At 51.5% G+C, this 17,999-nt stretch overlaps 1 protein-coding gene across 1 annotated transcript; it reads left to right on the top strand.

The window, feature by feature from the left end:
• The first annotated feature begins 954 nt into the window (after window positions 1–954).
• Window positions 955–4,609, top strand: LOC124962072 (lymphotactin-like). Its single transcript, XM_047521187.1, has 3 exons — window positions 955–1,122; window positions 3,341–3,455; window positions 4,261–4,609. The coding sequence occupies exons 1-3, from the start codon at window positions 1,062–1,064 to the stop codon at window positions 4,424–4,426; spliced, it is 342 nt and encodes a 113-aa protein (XP_047377143.1). The 5' UTR covers window positions 955–1,061; the 3' UTR covers window positions 4,427–4,609.
• Window positions 4,610–17,999: the final 13,390 nt, after the last annotated feature.

Below are 17,999 nucleotides of genomic sequence, written 5' to 3'. Positions count from 1 at the left end.
AAAACACTGAGTGTCTGAAAGGCTGTAGCAGCACTGAGGGGCTCGAGTCCTGCAGGGGACTCTGTCCACGGAGGCACGTTCCAGAAGGACCACAGGGCAACACACGGCAAGAGCTGTAAAGACGACGGTGTGACCTTACCCAGCACCCACTCCGGTTAGTAAAGGGGCTGTGTACGTTCATGAGAGTTGCTGTTACGGATCAGGTTACGTCACAGTGAGTTGTAAGGGACAGTTGAATGTATGTGTGCTTGTGTCTGCTCAAAGTGGAAGCAAGAAGGCTGAGGAAGCTCGGAGATATTTAAACGGATGTTAAACAGCGCTTACATTGATCACAATTGTGAGAACACCTGTAGACCAACACTCACCGGGAAAACATTAAAAATAGCAACTGTCAGAATGGCTAGATTACAGACCATTTTTTCTTCCCAAATGCAGTTGGTGCAGGACAACTCTGGAGTAGCTGTGTGAAATGCCTAGTGAGTTTCCACTAAAGCCCATACTTATTTAAGTCTTTCTTGGGCACTTGGGGGAGAGAGGTGCAGAGAAAGGGGGCTAATGGGAAGGAGGGTGAGGAGAGGAGTGAGAAGAAACGAGGCCAAGAATGGAGGACCCAGCGTGGCAGTGGGGCCCCTGCCTTCCTGGGGCTGGGCGTGGCAGGAGGCCGGGGAAGGGGCCAGAGTGACCACCCCACCTCACTTCCTTTGCTCTGTCCCATGACTGGGCCCTGATAGGCCTGGCCTACCTACAGTGGAAGATCTGACTTCAGACTGGCGGCCAGAGATGAGACAACCACGTTTTCTTCAGGCAGAAATTTGGTTTCTTTGACACATTAACCACAGGAGAAGAGGAACAGGCCACAAGGTGTGGGTTAGTATGAAGGGGCAAAGGAACTTTTTGTTTCAAGAACAAAAGCATCAGCGTTGCAGAGACTTTCCGCTACTCCACACCCACCCGAAAGCCCCTCTCACCACAGGAAGTGCATGCGCTGACCATCGGGGGCATAAAAGAGGCTGGTGGGGAGCAGCTCCTCAGTCTCCTGCAAGCTCCGCAAGACCCCAGCCATGAGACTTCTCCTCCTGGCCCTGCTGGGCATCTGCTGCCTCACCGCCTGCACCGTGGAAGGTGAGCCCAGGGCCGGGGTGCCAGGCGGGCGGCCTGTGTTTAGGGTCTGACTCCGGTTTTGACTGGAGTTAGCTGCTTTTCCAGCCTAAGTCTCTAACTTCCCATGGAAAGCGGGAGCGGGGTTTTGCAGACTCCTAAGAAGAGAGGACTTGGTTGGTAGCTGGGCTCCCACTCTTCCTAACTGGGGGATTTGGTGTACATTTCTTAACCGTTTCGAGACTGTGCTCATTTACCTCTAAATTAAATGTAACAATACTTAGTTTTAAAATGAAACAGATGTTTTATTTATTTATGGATTACTTATTTATTTACTTAGGTCAAACCTCCTTATAAATGGTAGTTTTTGATGAATGGTAGCTACAGAATGGTGGTGATGATTATAAATTCATTTCTAGCTTTTACCCATTTACTGTTGTCTTGATAAATTCTCAAACTCATGAACTCCATTATGGTGTGGGAATGAGACAGAGGATGTATGTTTTGAAGCAAATCAATATTTTACATTTATAAAAATCAAACTAAAAATGACTATAAACTCATACCTTTAAATCCAGAAAGTCAATATTACCTTCAAGTAAGTGGGAGAGGCTATTATTACTGCTGGGAATGATACCAGTTAGAATAGATTTCTTGAATTTGTAGGAGCTTTTATAGTAAGTGTTAACAGGTAGATCAATACCTTATACACGATCCAATAAACCTGCAAGTCATACCCAGATGGGAGTCAGATTTCCTGAGTCCTGCCTAAGCATTCAACAGGTATTTTCTCAAAGGATCACTTTTTCCTACTGGCTAGAATTATTTTATACTTATCTGTATCTTAATTGGTAGATTTAGAATAAAAGACCATAACTTGATAACAGGACCCCAAAAAGTTCATGGTTAATGAGGCAAAGGCCAGAACTCCTTGACATTGAGCAAAAGAAAAATATCCATGAAACGAAAGGGCTCACGACCACCAAGTTAAGCCACAAGTCGCCACGTGGCTGGCAATTTTCTGTGTCCCATGGGTGTCCCCCTGGGTGGAGATGCAGATCCGGGCAGGCCATGATGCTCTTCCGGAGGCCGAAGGCGGTGGAAACTAGTCTCCCATTCCCAAGTTTCCTGCTGCAGGAGCTTCGGGATCCACCGGCACTCAACTTCTTTTGTACAAAACTGGGCAGAACAATCTTCACTTTGACTCTACTTTGAGGCGAAGGCAGCGCTTTAACCACTAGCAACAGACACCTCACTGAGTGTGAGCGAAAGCTTTTGTGGTTTGGAGGACAGTAGGACGCTCTGGGTCCTGGTGGCCCAGGTTAGACGCTTACGCAGAGAAAAATGGTTGCTTAAATAGTGAGGGAAAGAGAAAAGAAGCCAGATTTTCTCTTTTTATTGAGTTCAGAGGCAGCTCAGCCTTAAAATCAAACCAGCAACAGTAGAGGATGAAGGAGAGGCAGACTGGCCTGGGAACCAGGGCAGGAGCAGCGGGAGGGACATGCAGCTGGTGTTCCTGCAGGTTCAGAGAGCCTCTGAGACCAGCCTGAGCCCCAGCAGCCGCCGCCTGAGGTGCTCTGTGGGTAGAGATTTCTGTGAATGCGCAGCAGGATCCACAGAGGAGGAGATCAGCACTTAGGAACTTTGATTAGATCTTACCGGACCTCTAGCATTAACTCTCCCAAGCCACTTTCCCTTCTGCAGTGGAAGATGCTTCTTAAACTTACCGTTTAGTTCCTCCTGGGCCACTCCTTTGAGGGTGGATGCTGGAGGAAGCCCCCCTGCCTCTGCTTCACATGGTACCACTAAAACCAGAACGCCTTTCTTTATTCAGTCGAAAACGAGCTGTCTCTCCCAGCAAATGCGACCTGGCCCCGAGTCCTCTGTCACGGGACCCTTCCAGCTCATTTACAGCAGGTCGCACAGCTATTTAAAACCGTCTTCCCTATTTACCTGTTTTGTTCTGGACCCTCACTTGAAGATGTGCTACGTGAAAACAGGGTCCACATCTGTCTGTCTTGGTGCCCTAAACCCTCGGGACCCAACAGGCACCGGGCACAGAGCTGAAGTGTCAGTGAATGAGTGGGTGGCACTGGGCCATCTGCTGCCCATCATGGTGTCTCCATGGAAACACACACAGGCCAGGTGACAGTGACAATTCCGTTCCTCTCACCACAAATTTCCTGAAACAGTACTATTGGGGTGATGTTTTAAATCGTGTCCATCTGCTTCCTCTGGCCAGGTGTGGGGAGCGAAGTCCCCGAGAGAAGCATCTGTGTGAGCCTCACCACGCAGCGGCTGCCGGTCAACAGGATCAGGACCTACACCATCAAGGAGGGCTCCGTGAAGGCGGTGATGTGCGTGTCTCCCGGCGGGCCTGGGGAGGTGTGGCAATATGGAGATGGCGCAGAGAGGGTGCTGCCCCTCAGGGGACATGGGTCACCATGTAGGGGAGCCGCAGCCCGGCCCGCAGCCCTTGCCCGCCACTTAGTGGTGCCTTCCCACAGCCCCACCAGGTGGTTATTGCCAAAATCTAACCTCCAGATAAGGACTCCAAGTCCTCTTTCCTGATTTAACTTAGCAGAAGAGCAGTCTGAGGCCAAGAGAGTGATGGTGGCCCAGGCCAGCTCGTGCTCGGGCTGTCCTGCTGGCGTGGGATATTGGGGTGGGGCTGGGCAGCACACCAGGCCTTACCAGTCACTGTATCTCAAGGGACCGTGCTGAGATCCAGCCTCCACAGCACTGGGCTCTTCCCAGGATCTCACTCGCAGAAATAGCAGTTCTCCCTGACACATAATTGCCCAAAGGAATTGAAATAAAGAAATCACCTTTAATCCAAGCAATGAGCATGATTAGGTTTGAGGAAGGGGCGGATGCGTCGTAATTGAACTAGCTGGTCCTTAGGGTCCAGGTCAGTTGTAACTCCTGGTGGGACTGGTGAGCAGGGCAGTGGGTGCTGGGCACAGAGGCACTGGGCACTCCTGGGGACACTTTGCCTTTGTGTTGAAGCAGCTGGAGAGGGAGCTGTTCATGTGTGGTGTCCTGGTTCTGAAAGGTCATTTCTGCTGCTAGCGTGTGCATGAGATCTCTTCACGTCTGTGCGTGGCTCCTGACCAGAGGACTCGGAGCTTGTGGCTGACTTTGTCTGTTCTTTCATTACAGTTTTATTACCAAACGTGGCCTGAAAGTTTGTGCTGATCCACAAGCCAAGTGGGTGAAGTCAGCAGTGAAAATTGTGGACAACAGGTCCAACACCAGGAGCGAGCTCCAGACCAGCCCCCCCCGAGCTCAGCAGCCCACCAGCACAGCAGGGAACCCCTCTCGGTAGAGGCCTCCGGTCAGCCGGCCAAGCTCCCACCGCAAGCTAACGGGACTAATTAGCTTACACTCATGGACTAATTAGCTTATACTCGCCTTGTATGCAAGTGCATGAATAAAATGATTTTCTTATGTTTTTATTTTAATGCCTTCTGTGTTCGTTTACCTTCTGTAATTAATAAATATTTATTGTTAAGAATGGTTCTCTGGCCTATTCCTTGTGCAAAGGGGAAGGTGACGTGTCCCGATGTTCTGCTTCTGCCCGACCTGTACCTCTCTGACGTTTGATGGCATCCTCGGAGCGGTTCCCCCAGCATTTGCCTGGGAGGAAGGCCAGATTCACCCCTGAGGGTCCCGCTGTGATGTCCTCCAAGCTCCCGCAGGATCACAGCTGTGATGGCGACTCGGGCTGGTCTCACCCTGCCTGGGTCACAGAGCCTGCGTGTGGAGTAAAGAGACAATTGTCCAGCAGACACCGTCCCCGTCCTGAGGTCCGCATGGGGTGCCACTCAACTTGGATCTCGAGTTGATTCTCTCACCTCTCAGCCTTTCATTCTGATCTCTGCTGTGAAGGGTAGAAAGGCCAGGGTTTTCCTTTCTTTCTCCAGTCTGATTAGCAGAAATAAGAATTTTGGTGCAAAGAAGCTTTATGTAAGTAAAAATAAGTGCTCTTATTCTTTTTTTCCTTCATTTTTTTCTTTTCTTTCTTTTTTTTTGTTTTTGAGATAGGGTCTCACTATATTGACCAAGCTGGCCTCAACCTTGATACCCTCCTGCCTCAGCTTCCCGAGTAGCAGGTCTGTGCTGCTACCCTTGGCAACAATCAGGGCTTTTGAATTGGGCCAGCATCTCGCTGCCCAACGGGTGATGTCCCTGATGGTGGCTACTCTGTTACACAAGTTATGCTTTATTGCCAATAAGCTTTCAACGACCCTGACTTGGTCACACGGGCGTTTCTTGATGTGACCACAGTCCGCAGAGCACGGTTAGCTAAGTGTTGCCCGGGCCCTCGGCACCCAGACCCACCCCTGCTCTTCTGTGTTCTCCTGAACGTGCTGGGTGGCCTCGGGTCTGTGGTTCTACCGTCCAGGAAGCTGAGGCTGCATGCCCTGATCTAGCTGACCCAACGGTGAGAGCTGCCCTCACTTCGACAGTTTCCGGAGGAGACGAGATGATTTATGAGGGGTGAAAACGGCACACTCGCCCAGAAGGGTTTCTGAGGAGCTGTGCATTGGGGCGCCCCAGTGCAGTGCAGGCCCCTGGCTTTTCCCGAGGTGATGGGGACATAGTACGTGGACGGGACGGGGACAGCAGCACTGACTTCCAGCTGTTTTGGTTTTGGTAATAGCTTTTATTATAAAACAGAACTATTTTCTTTAACAAATTTGACTCATTTAATCACATAACAGACATTATATAAAGACAAAACAAGGAGGTATAAAAAGGTCCACTGGAGGTGACTTGGCCAGCGAGGGGCGGAGGCCAGAGTGGAGCCCAGAGCGAGGCTCCTCCTGCCCTGCTGCCTCCCTCCCTTCAGAAGCCGGAGCCCCCAAGGCCAAGCCGCGCGTGCAGACACCTGGAGCCCGTTCTGGTTGCTGGGCTGCCCCCTCCTGCCTTCCTCCTTACCTCGTCACTCATTCAGCAGACGTGAGCTGCGGCTCTGCATGTGACAGAAGCTGCAGACGCGGCAGGGATGGCAGCCAGGTCCCTGGGCCTTCTGGCAGAGCCTCCCTCCTGCCCTTTCCCCGGAACCGGCCTCCCTTTCCGCTGTTCAGCACAGGTCCTTGCTGTGGCCTTACGGGCCAGGTGCGTTGGGGGTGGTGGATGCAGAAGTGAAGCCTGACCCCGGCCTTTGGGTCCTGGTCTTTAGGAGCCTCCTCAGGAGGATGTGAAGCAAGCAGGGAGGACGTGTCACACGGTGGATGAGGCGACAGGGATGCAGAGCTGTGGGCACAGAAGCCAATCTGCCTAGACCTTAGCCTGAGGCCTGAGGGTCCCTCATGCAGTGTCCATTCATTCCAGCAGAGGCACAAGCAGTGTGCCAAGGCCCGCCAGCGAGAGGCAGCCCACGCGCTGAGGAAACGCACCTAGTTCATACCGACTGGGTTTGAAAGTATGGATCGTGACGGGGCTGCTGGGTGGAAGGTGGAGCAGGAAGCCCAAAGGGAGAGCCCTGGACTTGGTGACCTTCGAACTGCAGACGGCAGCTTCTTTCCTTCCCTGCGCAGCCGGGGCACAGTGGTCGTGGGGAGCTCAGCTCTGGTGTGGCTCAGCTGCACCTGTCAAATGGCCTCCACTCCGATCACCAAGATCCTTGGCCGCAGGCAGTCAGGTTTTGAGAGAGGAGAAAATCACATTTATGGGATGAATCATAAATTAATTTTATTGGCTAAGATCAAATCTGAGGGAACAAAATTGTTGCCAAGCACCCCGAGGAAGTGGAGGTAGGACCCAGGACCAGATTCAGAGATTCGCGTGCCAAGCGCTCTGCTTTATTTACTTTTCTGAACACGGAGAGCGCAGGATCTCATCATCAGGAAGCCCATGGTAGTCACCAAATCCATTCCCATTTGCATGCTCAACAGCTCCGCTCAGGGCTTGCCTCCTCTGGAGACCCGTCTGATGTCCTCTGTCCTCTGTCCAGATGAGGCCCCGTGCTGTGCCTGTGCAGACCCTGGGCTTGCTTGTGTTACCGTTCACATAGTCCTGAAAAACTGTTTTATTCACCTTTGTTTCTGTCCCACTTGGTGTCAAGGTAGGACCGTGAGCTTGGTGTCTGTGCACCTGTGCTGAGATGGAGCCTGGGTGGCGCAGGTGTCCAGTACGTATCTGTGGGCAGATGTTATCTTTTACGTAGCTCTACCTTAGCAGGAGATGAGAAGGCAGAGGACCGCGGAGGACGTTTGAATCCACTCTGGGGAAGTTAGGATGGGTGTGCTAGAGGGCACAGAGGCCATAGAGTAGCTGGACGTTAGATCGGGAAGGCCCAGAGACACGACATAGGAAGATTTGAACAGCAGGTCCAGGGAAGGACACCAGCAGAGCTGAGGCTTAGAACAGCGACTGAGGAGAATAGGAGATGGTCCAGGTGGTGGGACTAGTTAGTGACCACTGCACAGGTCCAGGTTGGTAGAGATGAGGTCCCCAGGCAGAAGGACGCAGTGGGAATGAGGGCAAGGGGCCGGGGCGGTGTGGAGCGGCGGACTTCCCACCAGCGTGGGAATGAGCTGGCGGGAGGATTCGAGGTCCCTCTGTTTCCCAGCTGCATGGGCTAAGGAAACAGCACAACTGATTGGTATGATTCTGGTTTAATTTCTGCTGCAGTTACAAATATATCCTGAAGAAACAGAAACACACCAAGGAGAGGGAGTTGAGAGGGAAGAGGCCGGGCAGAGAGAGACTGGCTCTCAGCCTGAGTACGCACTCAGGTAGCTCAGACGAAGGCCCAGACTACATTTTTATTTCCCTTTGACAGACAATCCTTCAGCAAGAATGAGGTAAAAATAAGACTGAATATCTGTGGAGCCCCTCGTGCCCCTTGGGGGAGAAAAAAAGGTACATATAAATGGAATCTCAGTCCCCACTGGTGAGTCACCAGCGCTATTTTAAAAGGGCTTTGTCACAGGCAGTGGGAGGCAAGCAGGAGCAGAGAGATGGATCTGCGCTGAGAGGAGAGAGGCCGAGAGCAGGGAAGGGTGTTGAAGGGCACAGGGGCCCCGCAGGGCTTGCCCTCCTCTCTTGGGGAGGAGCCCCTGGGGGTGGGAGGCCATGGGAGGAAACTGGGGCTGTTATTTTGGAGGTGAGGAAGGAAGTTCAAGGAATCTCAGGTAGGAGGAAGCCACCTCTGTCCCCAGAGAAAGGTCGACCAAATACAAGCAGTGCCGCTGACCTCTGGTCACACGGTGCTGCCGGGTGGCTGCCGAGGCTGCGCAGCCTGCTTCCTCCTGAGGCCGGGGTGAGACCTGTGCCTTCCCTCACTGAGGCAGAAATGAGACGCTGGAGAGAAGCTCCACCTTCCAGAAAAGCCGGGAGGGCCACCCGTGACCTCAGCCAGGCTGGTCTCCTCTCCCCCGGGGGCCCTTTCCCCAGGAGCCACAGCCTCCCCGTCATCTGCCCAGTGCAGGTCCCTGCGGCCCCCACGCTCTGAGAGAGCCGGCAGGCCTTCCTCAGGACCTTCATGTCACCCTGCCTGAAGTCGCAGACCCTTGGTAGATGTCCCCGGCAGCGGGAGACCCTCCCGCTGCCGGGGACATCTACCAAGGGTCTCGCCAGCCTGCGTGTGCTGCAGCAGGGCCTCCTCGGTCTCCACTCAGCACAGCGCCAATGGGCACGCTCAGAGGAACAGGAGGCACGCCCTGCCACATCTGTCCAGGATGCCTGGACATGAGGACACAGCCACAAAGGCGGCGGGGTCCCTGACGAGGCCTGGTCGATGGAAGGGACGGAGACGACAGCAGACTTCTTCCAGAGAATCAGCTCCCGTGGCGGGGGCGTGGGGAGGCTGCAGGCTGGGTTGGCTGAGCACTCGGGTTGCTTCCTGGCACAGGGGGAGGGACCCCAGGTCCGCTCACTGGTGTTTGCCCTGGACTTTGAGCTGGCTGGTGGTGGCCTGCACTCAGGCCACTCAGTGACCAAGGGCCAGTGGAACCCGGGGCTCAGAGAGGGCGCAGGTCACCGAGTGAGCTTGTGCCACGGGCGAAGAGGGGCTGTCTGGCCCTGGAGGGCGAGCAGACAGTGGCGAAGAGCAGGAGGCACGTGAGCGCTGAGTTGGCGGAGGTGGGAAGACCAGGGCGGCCCGTTAATTTGCCTCTTCCACCAGCCTCTACCGCCGCCAAGTCCAGGCCCCTGCTTGTCCTACTCATGGCGTCGTGACAATGCCTGGCAGGGAGCAGGGCACCAGGCAAATCTCAGCAAAGGCGTTCTCGAGGAGGGTGGAGGTGGCTTCCACACACCTGCGCCCACCCAGGGGAAAGGTCGTGCCCGTCCCTGGAGACGCTGCGCTGAGGAGGATGCCTGGGCCCCTGGGGGCCCTGCCGCTGACCAGCAGGCCACTTGCCAGAGGCCCAGGTTTGGACCAGTCCTGCCCCTTCCCGCCCTGGTGGTGCGGCTGCGGCTCAGCTTGGGAAGAGGTCTGCACTGGGGGCTTAACGAGAGCTGCGCTGCCGGCTTTGAGCGCGCCCGCCTGGACGTCATGCCACTGTCTTACAGAGACTGATATTAGGGTGCTCCCACCACTGTTTCATCCTTCCCGTGCTCGCTTCTTCCTTGACTGGGATTCCCTAACTTATTAGCTCAGGATAGTACTCTAATTCTGTGGCATGTTTGTTTGGAAGACGTCACCTTGGGCTTTGAGGAATCAGAATTATTTAAATAATTTGATTGACAACAGCAGAGAAATCTAAGGGCCGCACCTCATTCCGCCCAACAATTCCTTGACATTTGTGAAGAAACCACACAGTAGGTTTGGATTATAATCTCTGTGTGCTTGATGCACTGTCAATATACTATAAAAGTTTGCATTCCACACAGTAGATCTGTAATAGTTAATAAGGGGTCACTAGAGGTGGCTGGCTTGGTGCAGCTGGATTTGTTTCTTGACATGAAGCTAGTTAAATGCATGTTCAGATCGTGCAAGTTCATCTGCTTGCTAACTTATCATATGTATCCTTTATCACGTAAGATGTTGAAAGGAATTTGTTGCTTAGTTCCTCCTCTTTTTCATCACGTCTAAGGCTGAAGTCATTAAGAACACAGGAGAGTTAGATTTGACAACACTGAGAGGTAGCAGATTATCTTCTACCTAGTGAAAGATTTAGGGTGACTAGAAGTGGGGAGGGTAGCTGATTTCTGGTCACATTCACTTTGAAAAACTAGTTTCACAGAGTTGAAAGAATATAATCACCATCACCTACAGGATTCAAATAGCAAGTAGCACCGTAGGAAAGATGAAAGACGTGAGAGGTCCGGGCCTTGCTTTCCTTCTAACCGCGAGGCATTTCTCCGCCTGCCTCGTCAGGGCTTGGAAGCAAGGTCGGAGGCAGGGGAAGGCTGTACACGCACACAAGGCCCCAGACGCCTTCCAGCTCGGCGTCCTGACACCCTGAAAATAAGAAACGAGTGCCTTTTGTAGGACATTTTTCTTGCATTAATTTGCTAAAGTGTCACAGCAAAGAAGGGGTGGGGGGCATTGTTGCAATATTTGCAACTGAAGACAAAGAGGGGCCAGCTGCTCACCCGAGGCCAGGGAGCCCAGAGAGCGCAGCTGAGTCTCCGAGCCTCTGGCCTGGGTCCCGTTCCCTCCTTTGTGTTCTTCAAGCATTCAGCGTTGAGTACTTCTTATTTTCATGATTAGAAAAGATGTAGATGAGAGTTACCCACAAAGCGCTCCCACAAACCTTGATTGAGAACCCTTCCAACTGACCTGTGATCTCTTCCTCCTGCCAGGTTCTCAGTTTTCTCAGAAACTGGACGCGGAGGTCCCACTAACTACCGGCAAAACTGCAGTAACTCTGGCGTCATTTTCTCCGGAGACACTGGCAACAGATGGGGTTTGAAGCTCTCTGAGGACCCTAACGTGGCATGGAAGCCAGTGGGTGGTGTCGGGGAGAAAAATCACCCTCAGCACCACCAAACCAAGGGCCTGCGAATAGACGGGTACAATCCATGAGGCCAGTGCAGAGAGCAGTGCGTTCTAGCTGCAGCTGCTATCAAGAAAATGTGATTTACTGCTCTATGAGCAGATCCAGGGTTGCTCTTACTCTCCCATTGGGAAAGCCCACGTGAGCAATGTCAAGGCGACCGTGCCCCTTCCCAGGCAGACTCTGAGATGACTGGTGAGGAGCCTTGGACATTCCATATGCGTTTTCTGCAAGGAACTTAAATTTGTTTTGTAAGGATAGCTGTAGATTAAGAACAGAAAGGATTCTCTTCTTCGGCAGCTACCCTAGCAAGCCTGAAAAATGGAACCAGCTCCTGCCTCAGGCGTGATTCGATCACAGTTGTTCTTTTAAGCGTTGTGTTAGGTTTGTTTTGAACCACCTGGGCTGGGGTCAGTGGCTGGAGGGAATTAGTCTTTCCCCAGGGGTAACTACAGTGATGATTTTGGCCTGATCCCACCATCTTGTCCATCACCCTCTGGAACTCAGGAGAGATGCAGGAGGGTAAACTTGTTTGTCTTTCTGTGTAACTGGCAAGATCCTGGGGGACAGCACCGTCCTCTGTGTGTTCAGACCAGAGGAGCTGGTCCTGCTGGCTCCCTGGATGTGTTTTGGAGAGGTTCCCATGGCTTCACGGCCCTGGGAGTGACAGTTCCCTTTTGTTCCTCTCTCCCGGGCACCAATATGCTCAGAATGTCTTGGTTCACAACGGTGTCTGTCCACAGTCCATAAGTATGTTGAGAAGAGATGTAACATACAGAAGAAGAGTTGGAAGAAAGGAATCTAAAACCAGCCTCTTGACATTGGATGAGCTTAAAATTTGCAAATAAGCATCTTATACCTTTCTTGATTACATTCTGTGTATACATTCTGTGTATATTTTGGGCGAAAACAACATTTTAAAAGAGTCGTTATCTTCTGATTACACAAATCATGCAAGGAACTCCGATTCTGTGGACTGCGTCAGGCTCCGGACGAGGGAGATGGAGACAAATGGGCGCCATCTATCTTTCATATTCCCACCCTTCCAATCTTGATGCTAAATTGGATTTGTCTAAGTGCATGGGATTTTTGATTTTTCTGAAATCTGTTTATAGTAGGTTAGAGGATAGTGGGACTGGCTTCTTTAGAGGACAGAGCAGGTACTGGGAAACCAAGGCAGCGCAGCCACGCCTTGTGTTTGTACAACACAGATTCTGCTGAGGTACAGAGAATCAAAGGATTCAAAATCGTCAAGACCAGTAACTCTGATTTAAAATGAAGAATCACAAAATCCCGTTGAGTGGAATCCGGTTTAGCTGCTTTTCTTTGATGCTGTCTTGGTGGAGTGAGTGTAGACTAGGGATAGTGAGTGACTCCACAGCTTTGGGACGGACAGCCCTGGCCTCAGATTCTACCTGGATGGTCCTTGGCCGTGGGATTGTTAATAGACTGCTGAAGGTCCCTGAGCCTCATTTCTTCCTCGGTAAGTAGCATGGCCTACCTGGCACCAGGAAGTCAGATGTCACGGTGATGAACAAGGCAGATACGAGATCGCCTTTCTGGACGGGGCAGCAGTGGAGAAACACACGCTCACAACTGAGTCAGGAGGTGGTGAATACTATCAAGAAAGGTGAAGGAGGGCGACCGGATAGGACGGGGGCGTGGTGGGAGGGGAGCCAGGGGGCTTCTCTGACGATCTCACGGGGCCAGAAGGCAGCGAGAGGGCTGTGCAGACAGCTCACGGGAGGACCTCCCAGGAGGCCAGGAGGGCGCAAAGAAGGCCAGGGGCTCCCAAGCGGAGGCTGCAGAACCTGGGGTGTCACGTCTGGGTTTTGGCTTTTATTTGGAGGAGAACGAGGAACCACTGGAGACGTTTGGGCAGAGCCATGGTGCGCTTTGTTTTATACTTTTTAAAAGGCTCCTTCTGCTAACTGCAGGGAGGACAGATTCTAAGGATCGAGGAGTGGAAACAGAGATTCCACTTAAGCCATTAAAGTATGTAGACAAGAAATGGTAGTGACCGGGTGGTGGGTGGCAGCAGAAGCCTTGAAAAGCGATCACAGTGGGACTTGTTTATTTTTGTCCAGATTTTAAATAGTTTTGTTGAGGTATAATCTATACACCACAAAATTCATCCCTTTAAAAAAATAATGTTTCCGGCAAATTTTGGAGTTGCACGACCATCATCACAGTCGCTTTAGAACGCTTCCATCACCCCAAGCCCCCCATCCCACGTGCCTCTAGCTCCAGCTCCGGCTCCCATCCCGGCCAGCCCTGACCTGCCTCCGTCCGTGGACTTGCCTCTCCTGGTCGCTTCGTGCGGAGGGCTTGAACACACAAGAGGCTCCGCGTCTTGCTCTTTCACTTAGCATCGTGTCTTGAGGTTCACCCAGGTCGTGGGACAGAGCAGTCGTGCCCTCCTGTGTCTGAGTTGCACCGTTGTCGGGGACCCCAAACCCGTCTGTTCTTCACCAGTGGATGGACATTTAGACGGCCTTGCTCTGCGTCGGATGTGGGTGACGCTGCTGTGAGCTCTGTGTGGAGGTTTTCACTCTTCTTGGGTGGACACCTAGGAGAACTGCCAAGTCTTCCTGTCCGCGTTCTCTTCTCAAGGAAACAAAAACCTGTTTTCCAACGTGACTGCATCACTTTCTATCAGTATTCACCCGTGCGTTAGGGTTTCTCCATAGCCTATCCAAACCAGCCGACAGGAGCCCGGGAAAAGGAACTGGAGGTCGATCCAGTGCAAAGACGGCAGAATCCCTACAGAGAGATTTCCCGGGCACTTTTGAGGAAGCTTGCTGGGACCGACCTTTTTTTCAAGGCCTTCCATTGAGAGTGAAGAGAGAAAGATATTGTTGGAAAGAGAGAAGAAAGCAAGACACCGACACTAGAAGAATATCTGAGCTGTTCAACTTGCCCGAGGAGGTGGGGAGGGAGGAGCGAGGTGTGTTGGTGCAGGGAGGGCACTGGTGACTGGATCGCGGACCGCAGGGGGAGCAGAGGCCTGGGGACCTGCGGAGTGGCGGGAGTGCAGGGGTCTGGGTCACAGTGGGGTCGAGGAACCCATGGAGTCGGGTACTAGGAGGCAGGCGTGCTGGTGGGAGCAGGCAGGGTGCTGTGGTAGGGTGATGACAGACGTAGCATTGGCCACAGGGGTGAAGGTCTCAGGCAGGGTAGAAAATATGGAGGCCATCAGCCCAGCCTCTGAAAAACCAGCTTCCCCATGGGTATTGCAATCGGCAAGAGCCTAGGCAGGAGCGCGTCAGAGAGGCGAGCTCGACACCGCACAGATCCCAGGACCTCCACCGAGCGCCCGCCGACGCCATCCCCTCAGCATTAGAGGCCGGCTGGTGCTCCGTCCTGCGGCCCTGGACGCGGTGCTCCCGTGGGCAGAGGGAGGGTGTCCAGGAGCGGAAGCCCCTTCCTGCCACGAGCTCCCTGGGCCCCAGGCAGCACCGCCCTTTGGTTCTGACGCCGTCCCACGGGCTGGTGCTGGCTCGGGGTCCTCTCTCCAGAGCGCCCTGCAGCTCCTCCAGGGCTCTTCCATGGCTACGCGAGCCGCTCGCCTCCCTTCGCCGCCTCTGATGCTATGGGAGCTCAGCTGCCCTCAGGACCCAGAGCTGCTGGTCCCGTGTGTTCTGTGGCTCCGGGCCGAGGGCTGCCTTCTGCTGGCCCTGTTGCCCTGCGGCGTGGAACCTGGTGCGGTTCCTGGGTGACCTTGGACGTAAGAGTGAGAACGTGCAGTCCTCCTAGTTTGCTTGGGGACAGGAGGGCACACAGGCCGGCCACTGGACACTGGGAGAAGCCCACGCGGCCTTCCTCCTGGCCTCAGGGTGTAGACTCCTGTACCAGGCACTGGAGCTAAGCCGAGTCCCGAGCATCTGTGGTCAGGAAGAAGTGGAGGCTGGGGCCCAGCCTTCTCCGAGGCCCTGCTGGGAGGCTACTCCTGAGTCCCTTCCTCTCTGCCAGACTGTCCTGCGGCTCTGCAGGCTCGCTGCCGCCTGGCTTCAGTAGCAGCCTTCACCCCACGGCCCCTGCAGCAGGGCCGTCCTTCAGCAATCTCTCCTGCAGCTCAGTGCCCCTTGCAGATGGTGTACGTGTGACCCTCCTGCTCCAGTCTTCCTATGGGCCCTCCCTCAGGGTCACCGGCACTGCCCTGGATCGCTGAATTCCCTGGGGCTTAGAGAGGTGCTGCCACGCCGGTAGGTGCCCTCTCCAGATGGGCCACCCATTCTGCCTCTGCACCACCACCCACATGACAGGCTGTGCTGTGAGCAGGAACCCAAGCTGGTGAAACATCTGGAAAACTAGCAGAAGCCCCTTTGTAGAGGAGGGTGGAGCCAGGACATTCCATCTGTGCTCTCTGTGGAGTGGATCCGGGCTGAGTCCTTTCTGTCTCCTCACTTTCACACACCGGGGGTGTTCTGTGCCTCCAACATGCCATGATTATTAAAGAAATGTGCTTTCAAAGTAATGTTTTCCTTAAAGGTATGTACAAATACCTTTCCCTCCCTGCAAGACCTGAAAGGTAAAATTATAATTGTGAAATTAAACCTCGAGGTCACGCAAAAGTTAAAAAAAATAAAAGTAAAATTCACCTATGATCTTACATCCACATCATGGAGTTGTTACTATTTCTATTTGCTTCCCTCCATGCCTGCATGCTTTCCTGGAAATATAATTGGGACAGTAGCCCATCGCCCCCAGCTTATCCACAGGGAGAAACGCTCCAAAAGCCTCAGTGGATAACTAACCTGCAGTGGTACTGAATCTTACCAACAAGCACTGCAACACCACAGCAGTCGAACTGATAATCAAGTTGGCTACCAGGTGACTAAGGGGAGAGGGTAGCATATACAGTGTGGATACACTGGACAAAGGGACGATTCACATCCAGACAGGGCACAGGGGAAAGGTGTGAGATTTCATCACGCTACTTAGAATGGTACACAAGTTTTTTTTTCTTTTTTACCAGAAGTTGAAGGTGTATTGAAGGAATCCTTAATATTATGAGGCCTAGGTCTCAAAAAACTACGAATTCTCGAATGAATTCTACTATGGAACTGTTTCTTGACTACTTCTTGTTGCATCTCTTTCAGTGTGAAGTGAAACTTTTGAAATTCAGGTGTAGAATCCACAAAATTAATAAGGTAGTCCAAACCTTCTCTCACAGCAGATAACTTAAATTCAGCAGCCTGCTTCTCGATTCCTTCTCTTTGGACAATTCCTTTTGTAATCACACCTTTAGGTTTTGTAGGACAATCTTTTTCTTCATCATCTCCATTTAACCACACCTTATCATCATCCAGCTTTGTTTCCAACTCACTACATTTTTCAAGAATCTCTCTGTAACCTCTACCTTCTAAGCCTTGGAGATCATAGTCAGGTTCCATTTTGTAAAGAAGATTTTCCCAGGCATTTGCTATGGTTATTTGTTTTACTTCATCCCAACTTTTTGCCCAGTTAAAAACGGCATTTTTTATGTTGTAGTTTTTAATCTTGGAAATTCCTTTTTCTCTTTTATCTTGCTCATCTTCACTTTCTTCAAAAATTACCAGACTCTCTTCAAGTTGCTTCCATCTATAAAGTCATTTGCAGCTCAAGATCACACTCTGATTCATTGGTTGGATCAAAGTTGAAGTGTTGTGAGGAAAGAACATACATTTTATTCAACCATCCTCACTGGTTAGTAATTCGGTAGAAGTGTGAGCTGGTTAGTAATTCGGTAGAAGTGTGAGCTGGGGAACTATCCAGAAGTGACAATGCCCTGACATCCTCTTCATGAAATCTTAGGACATTAATTTGAAAATGCCGAACCTCAGGAACAAAGTTTTGAAAGAACCATTGTGAAAACAATTCTCTGGTGAGCCAAGCATCATTACTAGGTTTATATATCACAGGTAATGTACTTGTGTCCTCTCTCACACTTCTGGGCAGCTTTGATTTGCCAATAATAATTGATTTTAACTTATGGGTTCCATCTGCATTTGCACATAAAAGGGCAGATAACCGTTCTTTGTTTATTTTCCTTCCTGGCAGGCAGATAGCTTTTCTACTTGCCTGAGTGTTTTCTGGCATTGACTTCCAAAAGAGGTCAGTCTCATCCCCACTGTACACCTGAGCTAGATGCAGTTTCTCCTCTTTGATTATCATAGACAGTTTTTGTCTAAATGGCTCAACATTTTCTGAAGCTGAACTTAGGATCTGTTCTCCACATACTTTTCAGTTCCCAATTGCATGCCTATTTCAAAATCTAAAAAGCCATCCAGTGCTAGCTTTGAAGTCTCTTCGCCCAAAACATTGTGCAAATCTCTCTGCAGCAGCCTGAAACTCCACGCCTCTAACAGGGACACCAGCTGAGCGTCTCTGTTGGTACCACATGTAGACTGTATCATCTACATCACTGTATTTAGCTTTCTCTTCTTAGCTCCTACTAATGGCATGTCCTGCTTCAGTACAAAGTCCAAAATCAATTTCTTATTCTTTTTAATCTCATAAAATGTTGATTTACTGATTCCAAATTCATCTACTACACTTTTGAGAGATCGTCGAGCTTCAATCCTGCTGAGAAACTTCATTTTTTCCTCCAAATTCAATGTTGTATATTTCCCTCTTCTATTCATAGTGAATTTGATTTCAAACAACCACAAAACAAAAGAAAGGGAAATGCCTTACTGAATTGGGAAAAACATTTTAAAATAAGAAAAAGCTAATGGAGAGTCCCAGAAGGGTTCTGGCATTTGTATTGGAGGGTAATGGGCTGAAAGGGATAAGGGCTCATGATCGAAGTGTGAGTCTTATGTACTCAGAAAGTTGCCACTATCAAAGTCCTGCCTAGCTACTGAAAGGTACAGGAAATCAGTTTTTGGAACCCCATTGTTTTTTCTCTCCCTGATGATAGGTTACCTACGTATGTTCTCTAATTCAACAGAGGAAAAGGGA

Source organism: Sciurus carolinensis, chromosome 12, assembly GCF_902686445.1.
Source record: "Sciurus carolinensis chromosome 12, mSciCar1.2, whole genome shotgun sequence".
Taxonomy (NCBI): domain Eukaryota; kingdom Metazoa; phylum Chordata; class Mammalia; order Rodentia; family Sciuridae; genus Sciurus; species Sciurus carolinensis.
Note: the sequence above shows the minus strand (reverse complement) of the source record. Positions and strands in the feature narration are given on the sequence as shown.

Excerpts from the sequence above, each read along its gene's own strand:
- LOC124962072 (XM_047521187.1), top strand. The coding sequence starts at position 1,062 with ATGAGACTTCTCCTCCTGGCCCTGCTGGGCATCTGCTGCCTCACCGCC. Across the intron at positions 1,123-3,340 it reads CACCGCCTGCACCGTGGAAG|GTGTGGGGAGCGAAGTCCCC; the intron begins GTGAGCCCAGGG and ends TCCTCTGGCCAG. Across the intron at positions 3,456-4,260 it reads GGCTCCGTGAAGGCGGTGAT|TTTTATTACCAAACGTGGCC; the intron begins GTGCGTGTCTCC and ends CTTTCATTACAG.